We start from the raw sequence: 27563 nt of genomic DNA, 5'->3' as shown, positions 1-27563 counted from the left end.
GAGGCCCGGGGGTGCGGGCTACTACTACTAAGTAGAGGATAGACTCAGAACAGATACCCCATGTGTCGTCGTGATGTTTAAATTGGGGCCCGACTGACGATTTTGGGAAACCGAGGGGGTAACTAAACCGCGTCGGTCAGCGGGCGAGTGATGTATATATTTATATGTAGATGTTCTCTCTCACTCGCACACACACACACACACACACACACACAAGTAAAAGTCATATATAAAAGCCCAAGTGACCAGAACAACCAGTCACTATGATGCGCACTGCGGCTGGCCAACCAGCCTGATCGGGGGCAGGGCCAGCTGGCCAACCTCCCGTGTTCCCTCTCCCTGGCCAGCCTAGCCCCAATTGGCCTCTATTGGGGCGGGCCAGCTTGACCCCACCCATGCATGAATTCATGCACCGGGCCTCTAGTTGTCATTATAAATTTGTATATACAACTCCTAAAGTTTATACAAACCCAAAGCCATTTTTCATAAAATAATAGCATATATTTTCAACTTATTCTTTATCATAGCCTTCAAACAACTAAAACATTAACATAATTGATATGTATCTATGATAATGGTAATCATTCAAAAAATTATGTTCAACTGACAAATGGGCTTTGGATTTACACTTGATTTTGAATTCTGTTTGACTACTTACCACCAACTTGTTCAAACTCTGCAACCCTCAGTTTCATCATCTATAAAGTAGGAGACATAAAAACAACAGGGCCATTGAAAGGTCTAGTAAAAGTGTTCTTAAAGTGTCATAAATAATAAATACTACTTTGTGGGTCCTTGGTAAATTCACTTGATGATGATGTCATTGTGAAGTGCTTAACAAAATACTTTATTCAAAGTAGGCACTAGACAAACACTCATTCCAGTTCTTTTTCTTATCCTAGAAAGCTTAAATCAATCTGGCGAGCAGCAACCTAGTCATCTAAACCAAATATTTATGTGATAATCATAATGTGGTCATAAGCATTTCCTTAGTAAGCTCTCAATGAAAGTAGGGATAATGATTATTCTTATCCTTCAACACACATTAGAATAAGTAACCTGTTCCTTCTTGGAATCTAACACAGGAAAGATTGTGCAGATAAACAGATAGACAAATTGATGCCCATAGACCAAGAAAACAAAAACAAATTATTTGCAACCTATTTTAAGCAGAGTATTGTGTGAAATACAAAGACAAGCAAATCCCAGTCTTGCCCTTGGTGAGTTTTCAACATGGCAGGGAACAGGAAGTGTACCAGCAAAGGGTTCATATTGCAGAAGATGTTAAAGAGCCCCAAGACAGGTGAAGAAAGGTGCCATAAGATCAGAGAAAATCTAAAGGATCTGGGAAAGGCTTGATGGATAAGATGTGAAGATGCAGAAGGGAGGCATGGGAGTTCCAAACAGAAATTATCTACACTAATAAAAGACAAACATGCAAATTGACCATACCTTTGCTACACCTTAAGACATGCCCACCAGCCAATCAGAGCGACTATATGAAAATTAACCCAACCAAGATGGCAGCCAGCAGCCATGAAGCTGGAGCAAGCAGGAGGCTTTGTTGCCCCAATGATGGAGGAAGCCAAGCTGCCACAGCGGCTCTGAGCTCCACTCAAAGCAACAAAGTTTCAATTATAGAAGGTAAATAAACCCCAGATACCTGCTTTCAGCTGACTGTGGCCACAGAGCTGCAGTGAGCAGGAGGCTTCCCTCCCACCCGCCCTGGCTGGCTCTGAGCTCCACTCAAAGCAACAAAGTTTCGATTATAGAAGGTAAATAAATCCCAGAATTTAAAAAAAATTCAAAAAAGGAGAGGCTGGGAGCTTCCGTCGCTGGAGGGGCTTGGCCAGCCTGAAAACAGCCCTCAGCCCCTCACCCAGACTGGCCAGGCTCCCCAGTGGGGACCCCCACCCTGAAGGGGGTGTGACCAGCTGCAAACAGCCATCAGCCCCCCACCCAAGCTGGCCAGGCACCCCAGCAGGACCCCCAGCCTGATCCAGGACACCCTTCAGAGCAAACCAGCCGGTCCCCACCCGTGCACCAGGCCTCTATCCTATATAGTAAAAGGGTAATATGCAAACTGACCCTAACAGCAGAAAGACTGGGAATGACTGGTCATTATGACACACACTGACCACCAGGGGGCAGATGCTCAATGCAGGAGCCTCCCCCTGGTGGTCAGTGCGCTCCCACAGGGGGAGCTCTGCTCAGCCACAAGCCAGGCTGATGGCTGCCAGCACAGCAGTGGTGGCAAGAGACTCTCCCGCCTCCTCAGCAGCACTAAGGATGTCTGACTGCAGCTTAGGCCTGCTCCCCGCTGGTAAGTGGACATCCCCCGGGGGCTGCTGGGCTGCCAGAGGGATGTCTGACTGCCAGCTTGGGCCCAATCCCCCAGGGAGCGGGTCTAAGCCAGCAGGTGGACATCCTCTGAGGGGTCCCAAACTGCAAGAGGGCATAGGCCGGTGTTGAGGTACCCCCCCCCGAGTGCACAAATTTTTGTGCACCAGGCCTCTAGTCATGTCAATAAAGATCCAGAGGAATGGAACACTTCACTTATCAAAGCACCATAGGCCAATTCAATTAAAGCATATGGTATATAAAAGTTAGAAATAGGAATTCTGTAGGCACTAGGGAGTTATTGAAAGAGAGTGATTGGATTAGCCCTCTCCTTTGGGAAGGTTCCATTTCCAGGAGAAGAGTACATCTGGGGCATATTCAAGTGATAACAGAGAAGGGAGCATTATTTCGTGCTCGAGTCAGAAGAAGATGCCCAGCCTGCTCTCCACCAAACCAGACTTCTCTCTATTGTGGACTACTCCCTTTCCTTAATGATATGTCACTGTTGTTTAGGTTTTGGTTGAGTAGGCTTTATTGTTGGTTTATCTGTATGTGTTAGATTTTGTTGTTGTTGCTCCTATTCTTTTAAATTAGAAGCAGCCACTGCAGTGACTGTCATAAAATTTGGGGAGTTGATGCTATTTTGTAAAAGCAAAGACACAGTGAGACACTCCATTCTGTATATAATAATGATCCATTTATTTCAGAGACTCTAGAAAAAAATCCTAGATTTTTGTTTGTTTGGCAAAATCATATTTAAATAAATGAAAAGTGAAAAAGAAATGAAAAGTTCATCATCCTGGACAGTTTGGGAGCATCTAGTGTTTTAACTGTGAGCTCGTCAAGATCAGTGTAATAATTTACATTTACCTGTTGTGGTGTGCATTATTTTTATTTTGCTGCACTGCCTATGGTTACAGAACAGGCTGGAGATGAAAACTTGACATACTTAAATCTTTCACTGGCCTGAGTAGCTTCAGAATTATGGGTATTTCTGAAGTGGAACTCAAGTATTCACTGTGTTGTTACTTTTATTTAGAATAAATGTACTCTTAACCACTTGCCTATAAAGAAATCCTAATATATCAAATTCTATTTTCCCATTAGCTTTTTTATTGGAAAGCAGGAATAAAATCAAAATAAGTTTCTTTGGAAATGTTTGTGTTGAGAAAGAAGTCACATTTAACAATCCAGCCAATGTTTCAACATACATTTAAAATAAGAATTTCTTGTGAAGTGTTAACATTGCTCAAAATGATCCTATAAATATGTTTAAAATAACTAATTTTACTTTTATGAAGGTTTGAAGGAAAAGAAATAAGGGCAGAAATGAAAAAATATATTAGGGGGTGTGGGAAAGAAGAGATCATCCAAAGAACTTATATGCATATATGCATAACCCTGAACACAGGCAATAGTAGTGTGAAGGCCTGGGGAGGGGACAGGAGCAGGGAGGAGGGAGGTCAATGGGGGGGAAGGGGGACATCTATAATACTTTAAACAATAAAGATAAATTTTAAATATATATATATATACACACATAATAGAAGAAATTACTCAGATATATATTCTCTCAGTATACATTTATTAAGTAATTGATAGGTGCTGGATTCTCTGGACTAGCAATCTAAAATTAATTTAAATCTGGCCCATGCCCTTGATTCTTTTATAGCCTAGCAAATGGAAAGTGTCATCTAAACAAGCACATTTACAATTAGAGTTGCCAATTGCTCAGTAGAGGACTGAGACTCTGTTGGGGACATACAGAAAGAGAGAATAACTCTGCCTTTACAGAGAAGGTGGCATCTGAGCAGGGTATTGAAGGGTGAGTAGGAGTTTAGAGCAGTGGGAAAGAGCAAGTCTCTGGAGCTGGACTTCCTGGTTTAAATCTTGGTCCTTTCACTACTTATTGAGTGACCTTGGGCAAAGTATTTACCTTTATTTTCTCCTCTGTAAAAATGGGATAATATCTGTAGCCACAACAGAGGCTGCTATGAAGAGTTAATATATATAAAGATTTTGGAACACTGCCTTGCCCATGGTAAGAGCTCAATACATATGTTACTCTTGTTCTATCACTAAAAATGAGAATGGAGTTGTCACAAGCAGAGGGAACAGCACACAACATTTTTTTCTGTAGAAAAAAAATCCAAATACTTCCTAAGCACATGGCTTTTACAAATAAGTACTTTAATACAGAAATAGAGTAGAACCACGCAGGCTCTGATTGATGAAGAGGGGACAGAGTTACCATAGATGGGTCTACTTCCAGGCTCATTCTGTGACAGGCACCTCAGGTTGTCACCAAGGGGACCCCTTGTGCATGCTAACCCCTTTTTTCATAAGTATAGTGAAACAGTGTCTATGGAAGAATGAAACCATGACCCCAGCACACAACTGAGAAGGCCGTAAGTGACAGGCATGACAATTGTGCCCAGTAGCCCCACATGCTTGAGAAGTCTGCTTTCTCTTCTGACTTCTATAATATTTTTAAAGTACCTGAAGCATTTATATAAGATAGCCATTAAAATTATGGAAGATACAAAACTTGATGTAAGGAAGTTAATTGACCGGAAAAGAGTTAATTATCAAGATAAGTCAGGACTATAAAAGTAGAAAATATAATGGAGAATTATATAAAATCAGAACCAAAGGGAGACCGACCAGCCGTCTCCTTTTCCCATGGACTTAAATTAAATAATCACTAAAGTAGCCAAAACTTGAAACCATTGATTTTACAATTAACAGCAGATAAGGGAAGCAGGCGCTGCTAAAATCCTGGCTTGGACAGAAGCATCATGATTATTTTGGTAATCAGTTCTCTGGCTTACAAATTCAGCATGGGTGATTTGTTTTCTGTGTTGTGTTTCTGTTTAATCAGACATGCCTGCGTTTGTTTCTTTTCATTTTCTGTGAAATAGGAAATCAAGGAGAAATTAGATTCCAGTCACAAAAGAGATATAGAAGGCATGGGAGTTCCAGAAATCAAGTATGGAGATTCTGTCTGCTTTGTCCAGCACGTAGCCAGTGGTCTGTGGGTGACCTACAAAGCACAAGATGCCAAGACATCACGCCTTGGACCCCTGAAAAGAAAGGTGAGGAGTCAGAAAAGCTGTTTAGAATTGTTTTACACTGAGATGGAAGCTACTGGGCAAGAGAAGTGATTGTGAGAATTAGGTGAACATGATGTATGTTTAGTTGCTTTCTGTGACTGATTGTACAGGCTAATTTCTTCGGTGCAAAAAGGAAGTTAGACAGCAGGCACTTATGTGAGGAGCGGTAGAACTTGTTCAATGGACTCTAAAACCTGCACCAAATAGCTTTTGGTGGTACAGTGTTTGGGGATTAACCACATCATTGCTCCCTCCATTTAAGTGGATCATTGAGTTATTGTGCAGTTTTTGTAATATAGAGACTAAATAGAATCTCTACAGAGAAAAGGCAAATGCATGGTAATAAGCCCACAGGAACCAATATGCAGAGAGGCGAGATATTGTGGGATGTTGTTGTCTCCACAGAGAATGTATCCTGATCTGAGTGGTCCATCATGACTGTTATCATGGGAAACTGGCTTGGACACACACAGTATCTTTTTTTTTACCAGGAAGTCAATTGCCATAAGAGAGTTTCTTTTGATGGGAACCAGAAAACAAATGCCAAGGGCATGATACTATTTTTTTCTTGGAAAACCCTCACAAAACATGGGATTGGTTAGTCAAGGAGTCCTAGATGAGGTTCTAGGTGGTATTATATAGGTTAGTTCAGGTATCCCAGTCCAATGTAGAGATAATGAAAAGTTTAGTTTCCCAGAATGCTGATGATGATAAGAGAGGAAGTTGGGAGCAAACCATAAGGTAATAGCTTACTTTTGCATAAAATAAGACATACCATCAGTTGATCAACCGAAGGACTTGTATGCATGCATATAAGCATAACCAATGGACATAAGACACTGGGGGGTAGGGGAGGCCAGGGGATTGTCAAGGGCGGGGGGAAAAAAGGACACATATGTAATACCCTTTGTAATACTTTAAGCAATAAAACAATAAAAAAATAATGTTAAAATTATTTAAAAAAAATACCAGGAAAATATCCAGAAAAGAGAAAATAATATGATGAAGAGGAGATAGAAACCTGGTGTATTTGCTGAGTTGCAGCACCATATGAGCCCAGCCCTTCCTCTGCAAACAATTATAAAGGCTGGATAAAACACAACCAAAATCAAGTGAACCATTTGAATGTTTCAACTACCAGAGCACCTAGGACATGAGCACTAAAGATCCCGAATAGAGTGTAAGTGCATTAAGGTGAGCCTCACCTTTGTCACCACTTCCCCTGGTGTATTTGCTGAGTTGCAGCACCAAAGAATGGGGTGTGTGCTAGCATCATTGGGCTGGAGAGACAGGTTAGGGACCAGGTCAGCCAAGGTTTCTGTGACTTGAGGGGCCAAGATTGCAGAATGGAGGGAACTGTAGAAACGTGAACCTGAAATCCTACCTGCAATTTCCTCTGGGATCTTGAGATGCCCATGGATGGGCTGTAAGGCTGAGACAGCAGACTGACAGTGGCAGCTGTGAGGGAGAAGAGAAAATCAGCGATGTGGACAGTATGACAGTACTAGGGAGACAGAGGTTGGGGTTCAGGGTCCCTCAAGTTGGAATGACCCTTGAAAATACCCTTAAAATTTCAATTAAATCCCAAAAGGGCTCTATTCTGGGAACAAAGACTATACCCTAGAAATAAGGGCACATTTAAAATAAATGCCAAAAATCCATCATCTACCCTACCAACCTAACAGAAAACTAAATCCTCTACAGTGTATGATAATATCACCTAGAGCCTCCACAATTTTTCATACCTACTAAGATAATAGTGACATTTAAAGAGAGTGGACTATGTGGGTCTTGGCTGTAACTCTGCCTGGGAGGGGACATACTCAAAGGACCCTGTCAACTAGGAGAGGCCCCAGCTTGTGGTGTGGAATTACTGTGCCTGACCCTGCCTTTCTCTCCCAGAACCATAGTCCCTAGGTCCACTTAGCTGCTGAAATGTGCAGGGGAATTTGGCAGGTGCTTTCTGAAGCGCTTTCTAAATGGTGTTGTAATGCTCAGCCCTTGACATTTCATGAGGAATAGGTGGCGTTTCCCTCTAAAAATACAAAGAATGCCCCTCTCTGTGTTCAGCATTGTATGACACAAAACAGGAACCTTGGAAAACCAATGGAGAACAGACACAGTGGAAAGCCTCATGAATGGTAACTTACCTTAAAGGAAATGTCCTCTCTCCCATTCATATCTCATGCTTGTGCTCTCTGCTATTGGGCTATGGAATTCCCCCAAGGGCGGGAGGAGGGAAGGACCTTAGGAACAGGGCTGCAGAGATCTGTGGGGACATAACAATATGCTAACAGCTGCATTTCCCCGTTTCTCATTACTTTCTTATTTGGCTGGTCAGCTGGAATGTGTTATGTGAACAAGCAAAACCTAAGGATTTGGGTCTGTAGGGACCAGAAAGCTGGGAATGAGGCCAGAGTAAACCTAGTGGCAATGCTTTGTCAAATCCAAATGCAGCGCTGTTAACCAGTTGCTGGGAAGTTGTGGCAAAGTAATGTTTTGAAATGGTGACTCCAAAGGGCATCCTTTACTGATGCTGGAGCTATAATATGTAGGTGGAATGTGAAGCATTTTTACACAAAGAGAACATGAACTCTTGCAAGCCAGTATTCTACTTCCTGTGTGAATTCATTCTATCAGGACATATTTTCAGAAGAAAAAACGTAAGTAGGAGATTTTCACATGGGAAGGAAAATAAGTGGTTTCTTTGTGCTAAGAATGAGAAAGACCAAAAATCCTTATTCTAAGAGTATTTTCTAAAGCCATATGTTGTGTTTTTTATTTGACATATAGACTGACTAATCTATCCACTCCAAATCACCCAAGACCTACAAATGGTCTCCCTTTACTTATTCAAGAGGAAACTATGCCAGGAACTTGAACCTTGAATCAAGATTTGATCCTGATTTTAACTAGAATCAAACCATCCCAGTTAATATCTGCACATATTTGACCCTTTTAGGGAAAAAAAAAAACTGACCTCCATACCAAAAGTTGCTACCCTTACCAAAAATTGCCATGGTGTCATTAGTGATCAATAATTATGCTTAGCTTCCAGATAACCAATCTGAGATCAGTAACATACTGCCCCTTATAACAAACATTCATTGAGTACCTCATATTCTAGGAAACATACTAAATGATTTACATGTAAATCATCTAATCTTCCAAACACCCCTTTAAGATATGTCCATTTGCAGATGGTAGAGTTGAAGCAGAAAATGGTTAAGGAACTTGTCAAAGGTCGCACAGCTAGGAATTGAGTAGCAGGACTAGAACTCGGGTTGCTGATACCAGAGCCTATGCTCTCAGGTCTTTCAAGCCTCCCTGAGAAGCAGATACCACCTTGAGCTACTTCCCCAGTTCAACAGTGAGCCAACCCTACCAGCCTCTCTCTCCTTCAGGAGAGAAATGCAAACCTGATCCTAGCAGAGGGATTTTCTTTAATGTGTCTTTCTTCTTTCTCAATTTATCTCTGAAGGTTAAGTCTCTAAAAAATGACTTTCAGTGGCCAAGAGTAAGGTTTTGTGTTCACTTTAAGAGAAATATATAAAATATTTTTTCATCCTTTCAAATTTGCCATCTAGGCCCAAGGAATTTATTATAATTCATACCACAGTGACACATAAAATTTTGTTTTCATCAAGGAATCATGCCTCAAGGACAATTCTTGTCAGTACTAGGGCAAAATAACTTTGTTAATGTCCCATTTTCAAAATGGACCTGAGGGAACTTGGTTGGGGAAAAAGAGGACAAGGGTGGAGGGAAACGCTGCAAGAAATGTTGGCTGCCCAGCTGTGGAGAGTGTGTAACCTGGACCTGGTGTGCTTTGCTCTGCAGGTCATCCTCCACCAGGAAGGCCACATGGATGACGGATTAACACTGCAGAGATGCCAGCGTGAGGAGTCCCAGGCTGCTCGTATCATCAGGAACACAACCGCCTTATTCAGCCAGTTTGTAAGGTATGTGCGTTCCTCACCTTTCTCAGTTTCTACTCTACGACCTCCCAATCCCACCTCCCACCTTCCTTTAATGTTGTGTTTTTAGAAACTAATTAAACACTAGCAAAGAGTTTTACCAAAGAGAGTTTATGATTGAAACATATTCCCCATGCAGGTGATCTCCTACTAGCCTCCCTCTTTGCCCAACAAGTATCCAAGCCCCATTGGTGATTCAGGTTGTCATGAATACCCAAGGTCTTCTCATGGAAATTCAGTGAAAGAGCTGAAGTGCTCTAAGTGCCTTTTGTATTAGAGCAGCGGTTCTCAACCTGTGGGTCGTGACCCCTTTGGGGCTCGAACGACCCTTTCACAGGGGTTGCCTAAGACCATCGGAAAACACATATATAATTACATATTGTTTTTGTGCTTATCACTATGCTTTAATTATGTTCAATTTGTAACAATGAAATTGGGGGTCACCACAACATGAGGCACTGTATTAAAGGGTCATGACATTAGGAATGTTGAGAACCACTGTATTAGAGTGTTGAGAGGAGGGAAAAAACACAGATCCACGCCCTGCTGCTATTTAGAAAGGCTTTCTACATCATTCAGAATCATTGCTATGGTTTACATTCAAGTAAATTTGTATTGGAAGCCTGGCGTTACCCAACTATGACTGGGACTTAAATGGGAGAGGTAACTGAACTGCCTGCTTTCATTATAATCCCCCAGCCTCAACAATGCTGCCAAAACAGGGCTCTGTGGATTGTGTTCACCAACTATCACGAGACATGCACTCAATTGTAAACAGTGTTCCAAGCTACCCTTCTCTTGTAGGCAAATATCTCTAAAGCCAAGAGGATTTAGATTTCACGTGTGAATTTGCATAAAATGAGGGGGGTGGGAATTATACCTTTACTTTTCTTCCTGTTGAAACAATTGTGATCCAGAGGATGTGTGCTAGGATGTAAGATAAGCTGCTGTTACAGTTCAGGATAAACTTTCATTTCTCTTTAAGGTAAAATTATTGGGTAGGTGAGTGTTTTAAGGGAAGTGGTCTGGATACTGGGGCTCAGGTTCCTTCTGTCTTGCTGCTTTGAAGTTTCCTACAGGCTTTTGTCCCTGGACCAGCACAGCAGCATCACCTGGCAAGTTCTCAAGTTTCACCTTACACTTACTAAATGAAACACCTGGGAGTGGTACCCCAGAAAGTATTTTTTAGTAGGCTTAAATTTTCATAACCTTGGCTTAAGCAGTGGTTTCTTCAATATGACACAAAAAACAAAAGCAACAAAATAAAAAATAAATAAATTGGAGTATATCAAAATTAAAAACTTTTTTACTGTGAAGGGCACCATCAAGAAAGTGGGGGGAAAAACCCACATAATGGGACAGAATATTTGCAAATCATATATCTGATAAGGGACTTGTATCTAGATTAAAGAACTCTCACAATTCAACATTAAAAAGACAAACGGACCAATTTAAAAATGAGCCAAGGATGTGAATAGCCACTTCTCCAAAGAAGATATACAAATGGACAATAAGCATATGAAAAGATGTTCAACATCATTAGCCATCAGGAAAATGCAAATCAAAACTACAGAGAGTTAACGACACTTTATTCCCAGTAGAATGGCTCTAATCAAAAAGACTGTTAATAAGAAGTATGGGACAGGATGTAGAGAAATCAGAACCTTCATATACTGCTGATGGGAATGTAAAATGTCACAGCCACTTTGGATTGTCTCAAACGGTTAAACATAGAGTTACTTTAAGACACAGCAATTTCACTCAACAATTTCCCATATTTCCATGCAAAAACTTGTACACAAATGTTCAAATCAGCATCATTCATAATGGCCAAAAAGTAGAAACAACCCAAACATTCAACTGATGAATGGATAAATAAAATGTGCTATATCCTTACAATGGAATATGATTTGTCTGTAAGAAGGAATAGAGTACTAAAAGACACTACAACATGAATTAACCTTGAAAATAGTATGCTAAGTGAAAGAAGCCAGTCACAGATGACCACATATTACATGATTCCATTTATATAAATGTCCAGAACAGATAGAAAGTAGATCTGTGGTTGTCTAGGTGTAGTCATCGCAGACAAGGGGAGTGACTACTAATGCGATTGGGTGGGGAGGGGAGAGCTGATGAAAAAGTTCTAAACTTGATTGAGGTAATGATTACACAACTCTGTAAATTTACTAAAAACCACTAATCCTTTGAATTACATCCTTTGGATGGTATGATATCTGAATTATATTTCAATAAAGCTATTATTTTAAAAAAGTAAGTGTGAGTTGAATGCCTGGCAATGAGAAAATTATTTTTAAACAGCTTTATTTGGCTATAATTTATTACATATCATAAAATTTATTCTTTTGAATGTACAAAGCAGTGAATTTTAATAAATTTATGGAACTATACAACCATCACTACAATTCAGTTTTAAACATTTTCTTCACTCCAAAACAATTCCTTATGTCCATTGCAGTTTATACCAGTTGCCACCCTCAGTCTTAGGCAACCAGTGGTCTATTTTTTGTTTCACTTGATATATTAAATTGATAAATTAAATCATACAATATATGGTCTTTTGAATTGGGCCTTTTTACTTAGCATTACATCCTAGGGTTCAACCCTGTTCTGTTATAGCTCATAATGGCGTTCTGTTTCTTGTATGTGTACCAGATATAGCTAAAGATATAGAGGTACATCTATAATAATAAAAGTGTAATATGCTAATTAGACTGGACGACCTTCCGGATGAAGCCGGGGCTGTGAGGGAAGGCTGGGTCCCTGGTGCCTGCTGGCGGTGGGAGGTAAGCCCAGGTCCTGAGTGCCAGAGCAAAGCCGGTGCCGGCAGTCGGGGGAAGGAAGGCCTACTCTTGCATGAATTTCATGCATCAGGCCTCTAGAATACACATAAATGTGTATAAATGTTTGTATATGTATGATTGTGTGTATCTACACTAATAAAAGAGAAAGATGCAAATTAATCATCACTCAGCTACACCCTCCAGCTATGCCCACCAGCCAATCAGGAGCCAGTATGCAAATTAACCCAACTAAGATGATGGCGGCCATGGAGCTGGAGCAAGCAGGAGGCTTGGGTTGCCCCGGCGATAGAGGAAGCCAAGCTTCCCGCCTGCCCTGGCCTGTCCTGGGCTCCACTCAAGGCTACAAAGTTTCAATTATAGAAGATAAATAAATCCCAGATACCTGCTTCCAGCCTCCCTGGCCTCCACTCAAGGAGGGGCTGGGAGCCTGCGTTGCCAGCCTGAAGGGGGTGTGGCCAGCCTGAAAACAGCCCTCAGCCCCTCACCCAGGCTGGCCAGGCACCCCAGTGGGGACCCTCACCCTGAAGGGGATGGGGCCAGCCTGAAAACGGCCCTCAGCCCCTCACCCAGGCTGGCCAGGCAACCCAGCGGGACCCCCACTCTGATCCGGGACACCCTTCAGGGCAAACCAGCCTGCTTCCATCTGTGCACCAGGCCTCTATCCTATATAATAAAAGGGTAATATGAAAATTGACCCTAACAGCAGAACGACTGGGAATGACTGGTCACTATGACACACACTGACCACCAGGGGGCAAATGCTCAATGCAGGAGCTGCCCCCTGGTGGTCAATGCACTCCCACAGGGGGAGCTCTGCTCAGCCACAAGCCAGGCTATGGCTGCCAGCACAGTGGTGGTGGCGGGAGCCTCTCCCGCCTCCTCATCTGTGCTAAGGATGTCCAACTGCAGCTTAGGCCTTCTCTCTGCTGGCAAGTGGACATCCCCCGAGGGGTCCCGGGCTGCCAGAGGGATGTCTGACTGCCAGCTTAGGCCCGATTCCCCCAGGGAGCGGGCCTAAGCCAGCAGATGGACATCCCTCGAGGGGTCCAAGACTGCGAGAGGGCACAGGCCAGGCTGAGGGACCCGCCCAAATGCACAAGTTTTTGTGCACCAGGACTCTAGTATATATAGAAGATACATATCCTATATAAGAAAAGCCTAATATGCTAAGTGTCCAGTTGACTGGTTGACCATTCAACCAATTAAAGCATAATATGCTAATGATATGCTAAGGCTGCTCAACTGCTCGCTATGATGTGCACTGACCACCAGGGGACAGACAGTCGACCAGTCGACCAGTCACTATGATGTGCACTGATCACCAGGGGGCAGACGCTCTGACCGGTAGGTTAACTTGCTCCTGGGGTCCAGCCAATAGAGACTGAGTGATACAGGCCGGACATGCCCTGGAGCCCTCCCACAGTCCCTCCCCAGCTGGCCAACCTCCCACATCTCTCCCCAGCCCAGATCATGGACTGGTGGGGTCCCTTAGGCTGGCCTGTGGGATTGGGCCAAAACTGGCTCTCCAACATCTCCCAAGGGCTCCCAGATGTGCGAAAGGGCCCAGGCCAGGCTGAATTCATGCACCAGGCCTCTAGTATTTATATATTTATACATATGTGCATATATATGTAGTTATTTATAGAGACAGAGACCGACATACTTCACATTCTGTTTAATTCATCAATTGAGGAACAATTTGGATGTTTCTATTTTTTGTTATTATCAGTAATGCTTCAATGGATCTTAGTGTAAAAGTTTTTCAATATATGTTTTCATTTCTCTTGGGTAAATACCTATGAGTGGAATTGTTGAGTCATATATAAATTTGTGTTTAACTTTTTAATACTTCTGTGGTAAAATATACATAACAAAAGTTACTATTTAACCATTTTTAATATACAATTTAGTGGCATTAAGTGCATTTAAATTGTTGTGCAACCATCACCATTATCCATCTCCAGAACTTTTACGTCATCTCAAATGAAATTTCATAACAATTACTCCCTTTCCTCCCCTCCTTCCAGCCCCTGGTAACCACCATTCTACTTTCTATTTCTATGAATTTAACCATTCTAAGTACCTCATATAAGTGGAGTCATACAACATTTGTCTTTTTTGATCTGGCTTATTTATTTAACAAAAATGTCTTCAGGTTCATATTGTAGCATGTGTCAGAATTTCATTCCTTTTTAAGGTTGAATATTATTATATCACTAGAGGCCTGGTACATGAAATGGGTAGGGTCCCTAATCCTGGCCGGCAAACAGGGCCGATCTGTGGGGCAACCGGTGGGGTGATCAGGGCCCCGCTTGCACCTGCCTTAGCTGGCCTGGTGCTGCCCACTCACTAGCCTCACCCTTGGCCCCCACCACCAGTCCGGACCTGTGGGCTGGGGACAGCTCCTGCATTGAGTGTCTGCCCCCTGGTGGTCAGTGCACATCATAGTGACTGGTCATTTGGTCAGTCATTCTGCCATTTGGTCAATTTGCATATTAGGATTTTATATAGATAGATAAATAAACACCAGATTTTCTTTACCCTTTCATCTATCAGTGGACATTTGGAGATGTTTAGTTTTAAGAAACTGAAAATTTAGTTTTCCAAAGCAGATACACCATTTTACATTCCATTCAAAAATGTATGAAATTTCATTTTCTCTGCATCCTTGCCTGAAGTTGTTATTGTCTGACTTTTTGGTAGTAGTCATTCTAATGGATATAATGTGGTATGTCATTGTGGTTTTATTTTTTTTTTTAATATAGTTTATTGATTTTTTACAGAGAGGAAGGGAGAGGTACAGAGAGCCGGAAACATCGATGAGAGAGAAACATCGATCAGCTGCCTCCTGCACACTCCCCACTGGGGATGTGCCCGCAACCAAGGTACATGCCCTTGACTGGAATCGAACCTGGGACCCTTGAGTCCTCAGGCCGATGCTCTCTCTGCTGAGCCAAACCGGTTAGGGCTGTCATTGTGGTTTTAATTTGCATTCCCAAAATGACTAATGATTTTGAACAACTTTGATGTGCTCATCCGCCATTCATATGGCTTCTCTAGTAAAATGCAATCAAGTCTTTTGCCTATGTTTTTAGTTGGGTTGGTTGTCTTTACATTGAGGTTTGAGAGTTTTTTGTATCTTCTGGTTGTTTTTTATAGATTTATGATTTTCAAATATTTCCCCGTAGTTTGTGGCCTTTCTCCTCATTTTCTTAGTGGTGCTTTTGCTAGCATGGAAGTTTTAATTTTGATGAAGTCTAATTTAACTTTTTTTGTTTGTTTATAGATCATGCTTTCGGTGTCATATCTATAAACTCTTTAACCCAAAATCACCAAGATTTTTTGCTATTTTTTGTCTGGAAGTTTTATAATTTTAGCTCTTATGCTTTAGTTTTATAATTTTTAAGTCTATTATCCATTTTGAATCAAATGTTTTGTGTATGATGTGGTAAGGGAAGGATTTAAATTTATCTTTTGAATGTGGATTGGGTGGATATCTCATTGCCCCTGTACAGTTTGCTGAAAATGTATCCATCCACATCAAATTGCCTTAGCACCTTTGTCAAAAGTCAAGTGACCATAAATGTAAGCATTTATTTCAGAGCCTTCAGTTTTATTCCATCTGTGTACCAGCCCCTGGTAACCACCATTCTACTTTCTATTTCTATGAATTTATAGTAGTAAATATTAAAGTCAGGTAGAGTGAGTCCTCCGATTTAGTACTTTTCAAAATTATTTTTGGTTCTTTGGGGTTCTTTTCATTCCTATATAAATTTTAGAGTAAAATTTTCAATTTCCGCAGAAAAGCCTGCAGGGATTTTGATATATATTGCATTTAATCTACAGATAAGTTTTGGGAGGACTTATATCTTAATAATAATGAATCGTCCAATCCATAAACATAGAATGTCTCTCCATTAATTCTTCTTCAATTTCTTTCAGGAAGATATTATAGTTTTCAGTGTGTAAGTCTTACTCTTCTTTTTAAAACTTTATTCTGAAGTATTTTTGATGCCAATACAAATGGAATTGTTTTTTTAAATTTCATTTCAGGTTGTTCATTGCTGGCATTTGTAAACACTAATATATAGAAACTGAGTTTTTTGAAGATCAATCATGGATTCTGTGACTTAATGAAAATTTTTTATTAGTTCTAATGTGGGGGTTTCTGGCATGAGTACTTTATAATTTTCTACATGCAGGATCATATCATAGGTGAATAGAGATTTTTTTTTCTTTCCAATATAGATATAGGTTTTCTATCTTTCTTCCTTTCTTTCTTTCTTTCTTTCTTTCTTTCTTTCTTTCTTTCTTTCTTTCTTTCTTTCTTTTTTCCTTTCTTTCTCTCAGTTGTGATGACTAGAACCTCCACTATAATATTGAATAAAAGTGACGAGAACAGACATCCTTGTTTTGTTCCTAATCTTAGTAGGAAACATTGTCTTTGACCATTAAGTGTGATGTTAGCTATGGGGTTTGTGTAGATGCCCTATTATCAAGCTGAGGAAGTTTTCTTCTATTCCTGGTTTGTTGAGAGGTTTTTGTTTTGTTTGTGTGTGTTTTTTATCTTGAAAGAGTGTTAGATTATGTCAAACTTTTTCATTGTCATTTGAGGTGACCATGTGGTTTTGTCCTATATTAATATAGTTTATTACATTAACTGATTGAGAATGGACTATTGAAATATCTAACTGTTATTTTTTTCAAACCTCAAGTGTTTTATGTTCTTAAGTAAGCAATGATATATCAGTCTTTTCAAATGTTTCTTTTTGGAATGGCTTATAGAAAATGGCACCCTTTGTCCCAAAATATTTCAAGAATATGGCCCATGAAGTTTCTTAAAATAATAGACCTAGTAGGTCAAAACAATTTGAAAAATAAATGTAGCCCAACAGAAAGCCTTAAGACTTTTCAAGTTCTCAAAATTGCCACTATAGGCCACTCTACTATAGGCCACAGGTCACGGAGGATGGCTGTTCAAGGGTAACACTTGCTGATACTTCTGGGTTGTCTGAGGTATGGCCATCATCACTGGTTGTCATGCATCATTTCTTGTAGGTAAATAGTATTCATGTGATAGGCCGCCATCCACCCTGGATGCCTCTGAGCATTCCAGTAATAGGGCTGAGAAGCAGCAGAATAGTATTCGTGCCAGGCCCTGTAGTTGGCTCTTCAGTACTCCTCGTAATCCGGATAGGTACCAGAAAAATCCGCCTGGTACCTATCAGGATTTCCCTATGGCGGTCATACCACTCATCTTCCTGGACTCTGTCTGCGACCCATAGGTGCAGTGCCGAGGAGGGTTTCTGCATCTCTGCTTAGCTCTATGGTTAGCCCCCTCTTTATGCCTTGCCTTGGTCTGGGTTTCTAACTGTTATTATTGAATTGTCTATTTCTCCCTTAATTCTGTCCATTTTTGCTTCACATGTTTTGAGTTCGGTTGTTGGGTGCTTATGTTTATAATGGGTATATTTTCCTGACAAATTGAGTCTTGTATAGTTAAAAAGTGTGTCTCTTTTTTCTCTATGAACATTTTTTTTCTTAAAGTATGACTTTTAGAGTGACTCCAAATGTTTTATATGCAGATTATTGTTACTGTTTGGGTGGTAGATCTTCTTCAGTCCTTCTTACTCCCAATCTGTTTGTGTCTGTGAATCTACACAGTGTGTCTTATAGATAGCATATATTGGATTTTTTTAATGTAGTTTGACAATATTTTCCCTTTATTGGTGTGTGTAATCTATTTATAGATAATGTAATTATTCAAAGGGTTGGATTTATGTCTGCTATTTGCTATGTGATTTTGGTCTCAGGTCTTTTTTGGTCTTCTGTTCCTTCTTTACTGCCTTCCTTTGTAGTAAATATTTTCTAGTGTATCATTTTCATTCCTTTGTTGAGTTTTCTACTATTTTTTAGTTATATTCTTTGTGGTTGTTCTAGGGAACTCAGTGTGTATTTAATTTGAAACAAATTGATATAAACTTAACAAGTGAAATAAAGCAACTTTGCTCCAATATTGTTCTATTCTCTCTCTGCTCCTTTGTGATAATATTGCTATGCACATCACCTCTTCATCTATACCAGTGATGGCAAACCTATGACACGCGTGTCAGAGGTGACACGTGAACTCATTTTTTTGGTTGATTTTTCTTTGTTAAATGGCATTTAAATATATAAAATAAATATCAAAAATATAAATCTTTGTTTTACTGTGGTTGCAAATATCAAAAATTTTTTATATGTGACACGGCACCAGAGTTAAGTTAGGGTTTTTCAAAATGCTGACACACCAAACTCAAAAGGTTCGCCATCACTGATCTGTACTAATAAAAGGATAATATGTTAATTAGACTGGGAGACCTTCCAGACGTCCTTCTGGACAAAGCCATGGTGGCGGGGCCAAGGCAGAGGCAGTTAGGGGCAATCAGACCGGCAGGGGAGGGCAGTTGGGGATGATCAGGCCAGCAGGGGGATGCAGTTGGGGGCAAGCAGGCTGATGGGGAGTGGCAGTTGGGGGTAATCAGGCTGGCAGGGGGTGGCAATTGTGGGTGAGCAGGCTGGCGGGGGGGGGGGGGGCAGTTGTGGGCCAGCGGGCTGGCAGGGGGTGGAAAGTTGGGACAATCAGGCCAGCAGTGGGGGGCAGTTTGGGGGCGATCGGGCTGGCAAGGGAGGCGCAGTTTTGAGTATACAAGACTGGCAGAGGGGAGGCAGTTTTGGGCGAGTAGGCTGGTGGGGGGGTGGCAGTTGGGGGCAAGCAGGCTGGCAGGGGGCAGCAGTTGGGGGCAATCAGGCCGGCAGGCAGAGTGGTTAGGGCAAGCAGGCTGGCAGGTGGGTGAGCAGTTAGGAGCCAGCAGTCTCAGATTGGGAGAGGGATGTCCCGATCGCTGGTTTAGGCCTGATCACACAGGGATCAGGCCTAAACCAGCAGTCAGACATCCCTCAAGGGGTCCCATATTGGAGAGGGTGCAGTCCGGGCTGAAGGACACCCCTGCCCCATGCACGATTTTTGTGCACCGGGCCTCTAGTGTGTTATAAGCTCAGCAGTACAGTTTTATAATTATTGTCTTATGCATTTGTTTTTTTTAATCAGTTATAAGAATAAAAGAGAAATATACCTATATGCATTTTTATATTTATACTATATTTTATATTTACCTACATAATTACCTTTTCCAGTACTCTCTCTTTCTTCATTTGATTCTAGTTACTGTCTGGTATCATTTTCTTTCAGCCTGAAGGACTTCCCTTAGTATTTCTTCTTTTTTTATAATGATTTCAGAGAGGAAGGAAAAGGGAGAGAGAGATAGAAACATCAATGATGAGAGAGAATTATTGATTGGCTGCCTCCTGCATGCCCCCTACTGGGGGTCAAGCCCAAAACCCGGCCATGTGCCCTGACTGGGAATCAAACCATGACCTCCTGGTTCTTAGGTTGATGCTCAACCACTGAGCCACACCAGCCGGGCTTCCCTTCGTATTTCTTACATGACAAGCCTGCTACCTAAGTGGATTGGATAACACACTAAAGTTCAGGTAGTTTTCAGTTTGTCTAAGGTTTTACTTTCTGCTTGTACAGAGAAGGCTGATGTTTAGCCACAGACGAATAGAGAGCTAGGTCCCTCTCTGGTCTTTCCTGAGCATGTAGGCCTTACATACAGTCTACGCTGACCTGTTAGAATTTCTTTTCTGTAAAATGGGGAAGGCAAGGGAACAGCTTCAGGCTGAAACACCATAGACTTCCCCTGTTCTTACAAGGTGCATAGTTTTAAATACATGCTTGTCAATTTGTGGTATGCCTTTGGTCAATTTCCAGAGTTCTCAAGGGTTATTTTGGATGATTTTTTCCAATTTATCATTATTTTGTGAAAGAGAAGATTTGCTGAACTCCTCACTCAGCTGTTCTGAAAGTTCCACCCTCAGTGGGGGAAACACTTGATTCTCTCAGCTACAGGATGTTTTAGAAGAACAGAGGACTAATGAAAAATAAAGCAATGTGGCAGGGGTAGGGCTACAAAAGCCATAGTACTTGAATGTTGCAAGAGCTGGCGAGTGAAAGATAAAAACACAAATTGGAACTACATTAAATGTGTGGGGCACCCCCCTCCCATCTCTTTTAAGAAGCCAACAGTACATGCTGTATACAAATGCAAACCAGAGGGGGGTGGCCACCTGGGAGAGCACATTAAAGTTAAATGAATAAGGAAGGAACGAGGAAGAACAATGAAGAAGAAAAGGTTGAAGTTTGCTTGTGCTGCCTCATCAGCCCCTGTCCAGTTGCTGGGAGCTGTCCAACAGGGCAGATGAGCAATGCGAGCGATGAGGGAGTCTCAGCAGTCCTGCTGAAGAGGCAATAACTGTCCCCCTGACCGCTGAGCTTACACTTAGGAGGGAAACAATATATAAATGCGTTATGGCAATGCTGTGCAGATATTCAAAATCACCTGAGGTCTTACTTGAGTTTAACAAAAGAAATCGTTGGCAAAGAGTGAGAATGTAGTGAGGCAGTGGCTGTAGAGAAGCGGTTCTCAACCTGTGGGTCGCGACCCCTTTGGGGGTCGAACGACCCTTTCACAGGGGTCGCCTAAGACCATCGGAAAACACATTTATAATTACATATTGTTTTGTGATTAACCACTATGCTTTAATTATGTTCAATTTGTAACAATGAAAATACATCCTGCATATCTGATGTTTACATGACGATTCATAACAGTAGCAAAATTACAGTTACGAAGTAGCAACGAAAATAATTTTATGGTTGGGGGTAACCACAACATGAGGAACTGTATTAAAGGGTCGCAGCATTAGGAAGGTTGAGCACCACTGCTGTAGAGAATCAGAAAACATTGGGATAATAGAGGTGCCAATTGTAGTTAGTTCCGAATTGAGATATCATCTTGTCCCTGTCTCTCCCCGCCCCCATCCCCCGGTCTCCTTCCCAGGATTCCAGAGTAGAATGTGAGCACCATTAAGCCATTCAGAGGTCATGTCTATTTTCACCACTGGCCCCCAGTGCCAGGCACATGCTGTGTGTTCTGTTTTGAACCTGGGAGGGATCTGCTTCAGTCCAGGGGAGGACTGTTGTAGTGATCTTTTCTCAAGGAGCAAGATGAGGTGATCAGCAGTGAAAACCCACAAAACAAAAAGTTAGACCCAGAAGGGCCCTGCCTAGCAGAGTGCACCTGTCCTATTTTCCAGATGTAAAACTGAAGGACAAGCGGCCAGGAGGCACTCAAGCATGACACGGTTAATGGTAGTGACTATAACCAGGGTTTTCCAACCCTCTGTGTAGTGCCCTTTAAAGCTAAAAAAACAAAATGGCCAAAAACCTCTCCTTTCCTTCTTTTCTTAGCACTTGAAGAAAAACTACTGACTTAACTGGCATCAGAGTCTTTAGTAAACTCAAAGTGTTATATATATATGGAGAGAGAGAGAGCACAAAAATATTAAGGAAAATGTATTCATCCCTTAACTGAATCTAGAATTGGGAAGTCATATCTGATTGGGTTTTGTAATCCCAAACCTTCACCTCATGACCTCATGATATTCTCTTCCCCACAGTTTTTGCATGCAATACTATCCCAGATAATTGTTTGTAACCACTTCCTGAGCCACAGTTTTTGCATGCAATACTATCCCAGATAATTGTTTGTAACCACTTCCTGAGCACCCACAGTGGGCCAGAGCATGCAGTAGTGAGAGTGCCTCTCTGTGCAGTCCACTGGTGTTCTGCCTTCACTGTATGTACCTGGCATTTTTCTTACATGAATTTGGAATTGTTGTCACCTTATAACCTGAGTATTTTCCAGGCTTGTTCAGTCTTTGCTTCAGGCCTAGAGAACAATCTTTTCTTCTCACGTGTTCAGATTAACGTATAACCAGATACACTGTAAATGCAAAGAGAACTCATGAGAAGTTGACCCAATGTACAGACCTGCCGTTATTTACACATGCAATCCATTCTTAGTCCCTCGGGGCCAACGTTGCAGTTCCCTGGGGCTGGGTCTGTTTCCCCAATGTCTCCATATCCTTTATTCTCAGAAGGACTCACCAATATACCCCTCAAGGGGAGGGGAAGATGAGGGCTCATTTCACCATTTGTGGAGGTTTGTGATCTCTCTGTGTTGACAAGATTAATTACAAGTCTTTTTGAAAAGTATGACCAACAGTGTCTGTGAGACAGACACATCCAGGAGAAGGAGAATACAATGCAGAAAGGGAGATGGTGGGGGCACCAAGGAGGGGGCAATAAGGCAGAGAGGAAGGATGTGGAGAAATGGGGGGATGCTGAGAAAGAGAGGAGGGAGGAGATACAGAGGGAGGGCACACAGAGGAAGTCAGGGGAGAAAGAGATACAGATTGAAGGAGAAATCAGCAAATGCATGGGGGAAACAGGTGAGCGCATGCATGCCCACAGAAACTTTAAGTGAAAAGCATACCAATATCAAAAAGACACATGGAGAGAGACAGAGGGAAGACAAAGATCTAGGAGGAGGGGGAGTCCAGTGATGGAAACTCTCCCAGCCTTGTTTCCCCTCTTCCAAGAAGAACATGCAATAGTGAAAAAGAACCATGGATTAAAAAGTTTATTATTTTTAAAGGTGTTTTTATTTTGAAAGGAAAAAGTATGGCAGACAGCCAGGGACCATTTTCCTTTATTTATAACGTGGCTTTAAAATGGAATCAGAACATTCTCTTCTGTTACTCCGTTAGTTGGCTAATGTCAGTTTGCTGCCGTGCATGCAGTGACTACCTTAGGAGACAGTGCCCTGTGCCAGAGGGGAGGGGGAGGTGGCAGGTGGGAACCAGGACCTGGTGGTTGCTCCCCAGGGTCCTGCTGGAAGCCCAGTGCCTGAGCCGTGTCCACGTTGGGTTTTTTAGTGGAAACAATCGCACAGCTGCTCCCGTGACGCTGCCGATAGAAGAGGTCCTGCAGACCTTACAGGACTTGATCGCCTACTTCCAGCCCCCGGAGGAGGAGATGCAGCATGAAGACAAGCAGAACAAGCTCCGCTCACTCAAAAACAGACAGAATCTTTTCAAGGAAGAGGTACGTCCAAAAAAATTAAAAGTCAAGATTATCTTTGTGTCCACAGCTCAGATATCCCTGGGACCGCATTAGCTTTGTCTCCATGCTTACACATGTTTATGAAAGAGACACACAGCACAGAAGAAGAGGACACTGGGAAGGAAGGATTCATGGGCAGCTGACCTTCCCTGTCCACCGCTCCAGCTTATGCCGCAGTAGACATGGTAATGATGTACATTGGCACATTCAAGCCAGGTTATATTTTAAAGTGTCAGTGCACATGTGCATCCAAAGTCCATTTTCAGTACATCTCAGCTATTAGACCATGGCATTGGCTGCAGTTCCTAAATTTTGGAAGATGTCAGAATTATATAGGAAACCTGTCTGAAAAATACAAATGCCCAGTTTCCATATTAGAAACGACTGAGGAGCTGGTCTGAAAGATACATGATGCTCAGTCTTAGGTGGACCTTGAGCCTCTGAGTCCCTAGAGACAGGACCTGGATATGAGGGAAACACTAACTTGGGGCTGCAGGGGCCCTGGTCTGGCTCCATCCCTGGCTGTGCATGACCTTAGACAAGTCAGTCACATGCCTTCTCTGAAAATGGACATGGCGATTTGGCACTAACAGGCCAAATCTCTGTGTTGACAAGATTAATTACATACTACTGCAGCATCCTGCCTCATTCCTGGGGACAGAGCCTGTCCCTTGGGCATTACCAAAGTTAGTGACATGGGGTAGAGCCGCATGCAGCTCAGTAGGTCTAATGGTCTGAGGCTAGCAGACTAGCTCTGGGGACATTAGGCCTTATAGGCCACTGGAACTATAGCTCCTTAAGAACAGATGTTTTTTACCAGGTGGCAGAGTACTATAATTTAGATGGAACAGTAGTTAAAAATACTTTTTGATCTTATTGTCTCTAAATCCCACTTTTCTTTTGGGGGGTGGGTGCTGAGCGGGGGAAGCAAGCTGACTGGAATTTCTTGAACTTATTTGAGGTTTAAGAGAAAAAAGATGTAGGCCTGGCCGGTGTGACTCCGTGGTTGAGTGTCTACCCATGAACCAGGAGGTCATGGTTTGATACTGGTCAGGGCACTTGCCTGGGTTTTGGGCTTGATCCCCAGTAGGGGGTGTGCAGGAGGCAGCCAATCAATGATTCTCTCTCATCATTGATGTTTCTATCACTCTCTCCCTCTCCTTTTCTCTTCTGAAATCAATAAAAAATATATACTAAAAGAAAGAGAGAGAGAAAATTAAATAGTATATACAGGGCTCTGAGTGAGTCAGTCATTTTCCAAGTGGGACCAAGCAGGCATTTGAGAGACTCATTTATGCTCCCTCTTCCTCAACTCACCCTTGGTTTGAGTTAAATGTGTGGGGCAGCCCTGTCAGAAGAGACTGCTGACTCACTCCCCAAATGGATGCTATTTAGGTCTCCGAGGCATAGAAATGAATATTTTGTTTTTAGGAGGGAAAAAAAAACAACAACCCAAGCTGGCAGCATATGAAGGCCCATTTGCATATTAATATTAATAGCCTTAAAACTGCATGTTATGGGAGGAGAAAGAACAGAATGGAAGGGGTCCACTTCCTTAATCAGGAATTTTTGCTTTTCCCCCACTTGCTGTCACAGGGAATGTTGGCCCTGGTGTTAACGTGCATTGATCGCTTAAATATCTACAACAGCGTAGCACACTTTGCAGGGATCGCAAGAGAGGAGAGTGGCATGGCCTGGAAAGAAATTCTGAACCTCCTGTACAAATTGCTGGGTAAGTGCACACACAGCCCTCTCCCGGGAAGATTTCCAAGGGTGGCCTCCATGGAATTTCCACTGGACAAACCAAGATTGTCATCTGACTTCATTCCTTGGAAGCCTTTTATTAACCACTTGATTCTAACCCAGCCATTTATTCCATTAACTAGTAGCTTATTGTATTTTCTAAACTAAGAGCAAGAAGTCAACAGCAAGTGAAATAGATGGTGATCAATTTTGCCAGAACTACCTGTGAAACCCTTGGCAGCCACTTAGCATTCTCTGAACCTCAGTTCCTCATCTTTAACATGAGGTGTCTCCAGTTCTACACTCTGACACCTCCGCTTTAAGGATGGTCACTCCCTTAAACCCGGTGACCTTTCACTGTTGGCTTATTGATCAGTCACGATTCTTGCTGCTTTGGCCTGTTCCTAATTTCATTTCAGTGGGAAAATAAAGGTGGTAAGGATGTTGCAGCACCCAGACTTTCTTCTCACAACACTGAGTGTGTGGTCATGTTCTGGCGCTTGATACATCCAGTGCTCCCATAGGGGCCCAGACTACCAGCCAGTGGGAGGAGGACAGTGGACAACAGTGCTGGCTTCTGCAAAGAGGTGGCCACCAGTAGTTGCTCAGACGTGGTGACAGGCAGCATTTTAGGGCTTTTCTCTGCAGTGTCTCTCTCATTAAAGGAAGTCCATAGAAAGTTGAGAGGGAGCCAGAGAGGAGTCCAGAAAAATCAGGTTAGACCCATTCTATACGTCAAGGATCAGGCTGATGCACTGGGATCATGGGCTCCATCGAGCCAGGAGAGGCTAGGAGGCTGTGTCACAGGAACACGGTGGCCGGGCCTGTGCACTTCAAGGTTGACAGCTGGGAGGAAACTGGAGGAAAAATGCCCTCCAACTCTTACTGTTTGGCTCCAAATGGTTGAAAACAGGGATACAGCTTGCATTCACAAGAGACGGGCTCTGTAGTCTGTGGAATGAAATGGTTAATGAGGGGAAATTTAATATGCTGGGACAGAATTAGCCCAGAATGGAGACTTCCTCCTAGAAACCATGACATTGCTGATACTCGAAGTGGAACAAACAAAGAGAAAAAGGATGAAGAAGAAACTCCTGCACCTGCCTGTAGAGCCAACTCAATCCTAGAGGGCTGGGGTGGGACAAGCACCCAGGCATTAAGATCTTCTGAGATCCTAGCACTTTGTAAAGCTTGATCTGCCTCTCACTTTCCATTTACCATAGATGGAGGTGTTTCCTTTTGTCATGGAATTGTTTTTAAATTGTGGTAAACTGTACATGATATACAACCATCGCTACCATCCATCTCCAGAATCTTTTCATCTTCCCAAACAGAAACTCTGTATCATTAAAACATAACTCCACTTTCTTCTGTACCTCCACTCCCCAGAAACTACCATTCTACTTTCTGTGTTTCGGATTTTGACTAGTCTAGTTACCTCATATATGCAGTGGAATCATACAGTATTTGTCCTTTTGTAATTGGCTTGTTTTATTAGTATAATGTCTTCCAGGTTCACCCATGTTGTAGTGTGTCAGAATTTCCTTCCTTTTTTAAGGGAGAATAGTATTTTGCTGTATGTATAGACCACATTTTATGTATCCATTCATCTGTGGATAGGCAGTTGCTATGAACATGTATGTGCCAAATTCTGGTATATACCTAAAAGTGGAATTGCTGGATCATATGGAATTCTATATTTACCTTTTTGAGGACCAGACAAACTTTCCCACAGTGGCTATACTATTTTATATCCCCACCAGCAATGTCTGAGCGATCCAGCTCATTGGCATCCTCGCCAGCATTTAGTGTTGTCACTATTTTTATTTTAGCTATTCTGATAGGTGTGTGGTGATACCTCATTGTGGTTTTAATTTGCAATTTCCTATGGCTGATGATGGTGAACTTCTTTTCATGTGCTCACTTACCCTCTATGTATTTCCTTCAATTGGGTATTTTTTTACTGTTAAATTTTGCAAGTTCTTTACATATTTTGGATACTAGTCCTTTGTCCTACATAGTCAAGTGCTGCATAACTACATTTAGGTCAATGATGGACGGCATATACAACAGTGATCCCATAAGACTGTAATGGGGCTGAAAAATTCCTATTGCCTGATGATGTCGTAGCTGTAATCACTTCGTAGTACTCGTGTTTTTGTGGTGATGCTCGTGTAAACAAGCCTACTGTGCTTGTTCTATAAGAGTATATAACATACAATCATGTGTATGTGATACTTGATAATGATAATTGACTATGTACTTATCATACTATACTGTTTATTATTGTTTTAGAGTGTATTCTTTCTACTTATTAAATAAAAAATTTTCTGTAAAACAAAAATGTATCAGGCTGATTGGACTGCCATGGTGCTGTGTGACCTTGTAAAGTCTCTTCCAACTCTAATATTTTGTAATGGTACAGCTCAAACTCAGTAATAATTATCACAACAATAGTAGCTAACATTTATTGGGCTCTGTGTGCCAGGTACTGGAA

At 42.0% G+C, this 27563-nt stretch overlaps 1 protein-coding gene across 1 annotated transcript in view; it reads left to right on the top strand.

The window, feature by feature from the left end:
• The window catches only part of RYR3 (ryanodine receptor 3), a 366436-nt gene that overhangs the window by 88822 nt on the left and 250051 nt on the right, over positions 1-27563 (top strand). Inside the window, 4 exon segments of the mRNA XM_023752849.1 lie at positions 5262-5435; positions 9294-9415; positions 23137-23305; positions 24920-25055. Coding sequence (XP_023608617.1) covers positions 5262-5435; positions 9294-9415; positions 23137-23305; positions 24920-25055 — 601 coding nt within the window.

This window comes from Myotis lucifugus, unplaced genomic scaffold (assembly GCF_000147115.1).
Source record: "Myotis lucifugus unplaced genomic scaffold, Myoluc2.0 scaffold_38, whole genome shotgun sequence".
In the NCBI taxonomy this organism is placed as follows: Eukaryota; Metazoa; Chordata; class Mammalia; order Chiroptera; family Vespertilionidae; genus Myotis; species Myotis lucifugus.
The sequence above is the reverse complement of the archived record's forward strand: the minus strand, read 5'-3'. Positions and strand labels throughout refer to the sequence as shown.